Raw genomic sequence first — 6,000 nt, 5'->3', positions numbered from 1 at the left:
ATCACGCACGCACACACACACGCAAACACACCCACAGGCTGTCTTGTAAAGCTAACCTTGTTGGGACACACAATTCAGTCCCATTCAAAATCCTATTTTCCCTAAGCCCTAACCCGTACTCTTACTCTAACATTAAGCCAAAAACCTAACCTTAACCCTAACCAAATGTCCCCAGTTAGTCAAATTTTAGTTTGTTTACTATTCTTGTGGGGACTTCACAAGAATAGTTAAACACATCCACACACACACACGAAAGTACAGCCACATATTGAAAAGGGCAACCGTACAACCAGGTTTGAGCCTCTTGCTGTGTGTGGTACAATTTCTCACTGCTACTCCAGGCTTGCATGCCAATAAGCAGAATCATTAAAGCATGTCATAGTGGGAAGGTGGGCGTCTGAGCTGCTCTGCTACTCTGAAACCACAGCCTACAGACGTGTTTTAAAATTATTAAACACACTAATTAAAGCCACCCGCCACTAGCATTCCTATCACGTAACTCATTTCATCTCACAACCCACAAAGCAATTAATTCCTGTCAATACAAACAAACATATTGTCTCTTTTGCCCATCGGGAAAATGGAGGTCTAACAGATGTGTGTGTGTGTGTGTGTGTGTGTGTGTGTGTGTGTGTGTGTGTGCGCGCGTGCATGCTCAGCGAGGTGAGCCCAGCCTGAGAGAACAGGTGTAATTGGATGTGGGAAAAAAGGAACCTTGTGGTCTCTCTCGCTCAATTAGATCAAACAATCTTCTCCTCTCCATTTCCTCCTCAGACAACAGTGTGCAAAGTTCCCCCGCAGGTCTGTTATTATTGCTTTGATCACGTTGGAATCAACGATCGAGGCGACGTAGATGACAGGCTAATGATAACGCGTTGAAACCAGCCCTCCTTTGATAGCATAAAAGCCCCTCTCCCTCTACACGTCTTGTCTGGACAAAATCAATTTAGCCGCACAAAGAGGAAAAATATGCCCCACTAATAGGGTTTTAGTGCTTTGGTCCGCTGACACTCAGTAGTGGCTTAGCCATGCCTGCATGGGGATCAATGACTCCTACAGTAAGTCATTAAGGCCCTTGTCTATAAAGGGAAACAGGTGAGGGGAGAAAATGTAGAACCGCATACTAAGCTCCAGCTGACCATGGCCAGTCGTTTATAGCCGTTGAGTTCTCAATGCAAAGACATTGGCAAGTCTGCTGAAATTGTAGCTCCACACTTGATGGAGCGTTCCATATACATTTGAAAGCAGGTGTGTAGCCGCAGTGTGCGCTGCGCCAGGATTCTGTTAAATGCGTAAAAAGGGAAGTGGGGGGGAGCGGAAGATGAGACAAAGAGTTTTCGACTGCGGCTGTGAGAGAGAGAGTGGTTCTAGCTTGGTGGGGTCTACGGTGAATCTCTTGATGGCTGTTGACTGCAATTAAATGGTGCTGGCTGTTAGAAGACATCATTTAAGAGCAGCTATCCTTCTCCCCTTTCCCTCCATTCCTCTACTTCCCCAACCCCCAGTCCTGTCTGAATGAAAGGGTGCCATGAATCTTGATTAAGGAAAGAGAGAAAATGACTCCCTTCCTTACCCAGCTCATCTACCCCTCCCTCCCTCCCCTACAAAGAAGTGCTGTTGAGGTGCCGAGAAGGACGGGTGATGGCAGATGGTTTGAGAAATGGCCCTCACAGATGGAGGTGGAAAACACCACAGAACTTAGCTTGTCTAATAAATTATTACTAAGGGACAAAATATGCTTGTAAAACCATTATCTGTCATTTCATTTATTAATTCATTTAAGGCAACAGCAAAAATAAACAATTTCATATCCTGACTATTTACCTTTTACCCTTACCATGATTACTGAATCAAAACGAATCTATATCTATATCTATCTCTCTCTATATATATATACACAAAAGTATGTGGACAGCCCTTCAAATTAGTGGATTTGGCTATTTTAGCCACACCCGTTGCCTATACTGAAGAGCTCAGTGATTGTTAACGTGGCACTGTCATGGGATGCCACCTTTCCAACAAGTCAGTTCGTCAAATTTCTGCCCTCCTAGAGCTGCCCCGGTCAAGTGTAAGTGCTGTTGCTGTGAAGTGGAAACATCTAGGAGCAACCACGGCTCAACCGCGAAGTGGTAGGCCACACAAGCTCACAGAACGGGACTGCCAAGTGCTGCCTCTGTAAGCAATGTCAGCCCAAGAACTGGTTATAGGTAGGTTCATGAACTGGTTTTCCATGGCCAAGCAGCCGCACACAAGCTTAAGATCACCATGCGCAATGTCAAGCATTGGCTAGAGTGGTGTAAAGCCTGCCGCCATTGGACTCTGGAGCAGTGGAAATGCGTTCTCTGGAGTGATGAATCACTCTTCACCATCTGGCGGTCCGACGGACTAATCTGGGTTTGGAGGATGCCAGGACAACGCTACCTGCCCCAATGCATCGTGCTAACTGTAAAGTTTGGTAGAGGAGGAATAATGGTCTGGGGCTGTTTTTCATGGTTTGGGATAGGCCCCTTAGTTCCAGTGAAGGGAAATCTTAACGCTACAGCATACAATGACATTCTAGACGATTCTGTGCTTCCAATTTTGTGGCAACAGTTTGGGGAAGGCCCTTTCCTGTTTCAGCATGACAATTCCCCTGTGTACAAAGCGAGGTCCATACAGAAATGGTTTGACGAGATTGGTGTGGAAGAACTTGACTGGCCTGCACAGAGTCCTGATCTCAATCGCTTCGAACACCTTTGGGATGAATTGGAACGCCAACTGCGAGCCAGGCCTTATCGCCCAACATCAGTGCCCGACCTCACTAATTCTATTGTGGCTGAATGGAAGTAAATCCCCGCAGCAATGTTCCAACACCAGAAGAGTAGAGGGTGTTATATCAGCAAAAGGGGGGACCAACTTCATATTAAAGCACATGATTTTGGAATGAGATGTTCGACGAGCAGGTGTCCACATACTTTTGGTCATGTAGTATATATATATATATACATACATCTTTCTATTAATCCTTTCATGACTGCTACAGAATAACATGATCCATTGGGTAGGGCTTGGTCCTGGTCACAACCCAAATCATATTGATTAGGTTAAAGGTTACTTTCTCCTTTAAGACAAAATAGACCGCATCAAAAGCAAAAATATACCTTCTGTATGTGATTATTGAATGACATGATGGAGTAAGACAAAGTACTGTGTGCAGTTAGTCGTCAGGAGTCAGGACTGCACTGTCTGTTGTACACTGCAGATTGTCTCGGGTAATGAGGCATAGTATTACAGAGAACGCTGACACTGCACAGAGAGCTATTACATACAGGCAAAATACACTTCGATTTCCCGTAACATGTACGCAGCAGCTCACACAAATCAATATGTGTCAACGCATCATCTGATGATGGATCTGACAAACACACACACAAGAGGAAGGAGGGGAGAGAATTTGAAGGTGAGGACAAACAAGAAGAGAAGAGGGGAGGAGAGCAGTTGTAAGTACTAGGTTGTGTTTATACGTCAAGGCAGATTTAAGACACGTGTGATATATTTCCCTTTAGAGTATAAAACAGGAACACCCACCTTGTCTAAGGTGTTCTGTCAACTTATTTTGCTTTGCTTTTTTTTGGTCAACGCTGCTTGTCATTACTAAATATATAGAAGAAATGAATATAAAGCACAGAATTTCATGTTCCACTCCTGACATTAGCTGGGTTTTAGCAGGTCCTCAGCTTTTCTACCTACACTCCTCGCTGAGCACAGCTCACCAGACAAGGATCTGATTGAGTGTGAAAATGTTGCCTGACGGTAATAGATTGCAATCGACTCATGAACCTCAATTAAAAAAGACTTAGTAGAGTTATAAAAGTTCTGAAAGTAGAAAGAAAGAGCCATCCATTTTGTTACAGCCTTCTTCATTCTCACTCCATTGTCGTCAGACATGGAGAGGAGAATCTCTCTGATTTTGTTGGTCTCCTGGACAGAAGTAGGAGGAGAGAGAGGAGAGGGAAGTGATCTGTGATTGGGCAGCTGGTGTCAGGGGGCGTGTCCCATTGAGGATCTGGACCCACCCTCTCCATAGTCCATGGGGTCCTGAGGGTCTCGTCTCGGCTCTGGGAGTCTGAAGGAACGAGACACACAAGAAGATCTGGTGAGAGGAACATCTTTCTTTCTGTCACCCTTTCGCACTCTCTCTGCCACACACACACACACACACACACACACACACACACACACACACACACACACACACACACACACACACACACACACACACACACACACACACACACACAGTGGGGGACCAGTGAAATGTCCCCACTTGTCCAAATTTTTCTTGTTTTACTATCCTTGTGAGGACCCAAAAAACACACACATTTGCGGGTGCATGCACAAACACTACAGTACATGTCACCAATCAAAAGTCTTAGCTTGTATTATTTTGAGATTTTAAGTAGAAATGCTTTATTCTACTTAGTGGCTGTCGAGTGACGCAGGTAAAGTGATTGCCAAATTGGTGGAGCCTATAGCAATCAGAGACAGTGTGATAGATTCCATTCCACCGGGGACAGGCTGCACTAATCATATCCCCTAATTGGACAACCTTCTGAGGGTGACAGAACGACAGAACAGCCCTCCTCCCAGAGAGAGAAGTGACAGGAAAAAAATACTTCTCTCTCTCCTCCTCTCATCCCTCCTAGAGTATGAGAGAGAAGCCAAGAAACAGACCAACTCCTCCTCATTTCTTCCTCATGTCTGCATACTCATTCTCCTCTCGTTCCCTCTATATCCTTCACTCTCTTCCTTCTGCCCACTTCCTACTCTTTCTCCTCCAACTCCCCACTCTGCTAACTGAACTTTCTCTGTACTTCTAACCATTCTCCCCTCGCACTCTACTCACCCCCTGATCTCCTCCCAAAGACCACATCTCTGCTGGATCTCACTTTGTCTGAATTCCAACATCCCTCTCCTGCCTCTAGGACCTCCTCAGAGGCTACTACTCTGTTCTCTCCTTCTATAACAACCCAACATCCCTCTCCTGCCTCTAGGACCTCCTCAGAGGCTACTACTCTGTTCTCTCCTTCTATAACAACCCAACATCCCTCTCCTGCCTCTAGGACCTCCTCAGAGGCTACTACTATGTTCTCTCCTTCTATAACAACCCAACATCCCTCTCCTGCCTCTAGGACCTCCTCAGAGGCTACTACTCTGTTCTCTCCTTCTATAACAACCCAACATCCCTCTCCTGCCTCTAGGACCTCCTCAGACACTACTACTCTGTTCTCTCCTCCTTTAACAACCCAGATATTTGGCCTTTCTCCCTCTCCTCCTCCCTCTCTTGCTCCCCTCAGACTGTGGTGTGACCTGAGGCAGCAGAGCAGCATATCCATGAATCGGAAGCAGGCAGGCAGCTATCAGGGCACCTCAAAGAGCAGAACACACACACACCTGCAAGTACACAATCTCACCAACCACTTCTCTTCCTAATTTGTGGATGTTCATCACTCATTTCATACTACATCTTACGAATTTCAATTCATACAATATGTTATACATTTGCAATTTGTTGTGGCTAACGTTAGCTAGATGGCTAACATTAGCTAGGCTAGGGGTTAAGATTAGGGTTAAGTTAAAAGTTAGGAATAAGTGTTAGGGGTTAAGGTTGAGGTTAGTGGAAGGGTTAGCTAACATGCTAAGTAGGTGCTAAGTAGCCAATTAGCCAAAATGCTAAAGTTGTCCATAATGTCATTCAACCTTTGGGTTGCTAGATCTTCACGTTATACGCCCACACATCCTCCCCAACCAGCCTCCTTCCTTTCGTTTTTTGAAGTAACCTTCTGTCTTATGTAACCGTTTACTATGGTATGTCTTTTAGGCCAAGCTGTTGTCTTTATATTTTTCTTCAACAAAGTCAGTGTGAAAGTATACACCTTCGCACCTCTGATGGCTCTTATACCCTAAACACCTTTTCTCAGAGAGAGAGCAAGACAGAGAGAGAAGAGAGGTTTGCGAACA

General features: G+C 45.1%; 1 protein-coding gene across 4 annotated transcripts in view; it reads right to left on the bottom strand.

Annotated features, from left to right (window-relative positions):
* Window positions 1-1,736: 1,736 nt before the first annotated feature.
* Window positions 1,737-6,000, bottom strand: part of trim44 (TRIM family member 44) — a 67,794-nt gene continuing 63,530 nt past the window's right edge. For all 4 annotated transcript variants that reach the window (XM_014148330.3, XM_082962607.1, XM_082962606.1 and 1 more), the window contains one exon: window positions 1,737-4,105. In XM_014148330.3, the coding sequence (XP_014003805.3) occupies window positions 4,021-4,105 (85 nt within the window). In that variant the 3' untranslated portion in view covers window positions 1,737-4,020. The remainder of the gene's footprint in view (window positions 4,106-6,000) is intronic.

This window comes from Salmo salar, chromosome 16 (genome assembly GCF_965601325.2).
Source record: "Salmo salar chromosome 16, fSalSal1, whole genome shotgun sequence".
Lineage (NCBI taxonomy): Eukaryota > Metazoa > Chordata > Actinopteri > Salmoniformes > Salmonidae > Salmo > Salmo salar.
The sequence above is the reverse complement of the archived record's forward strand: the minus strand, read 5'-3'. Positions and strand labels throughout refer to the sequence as shown.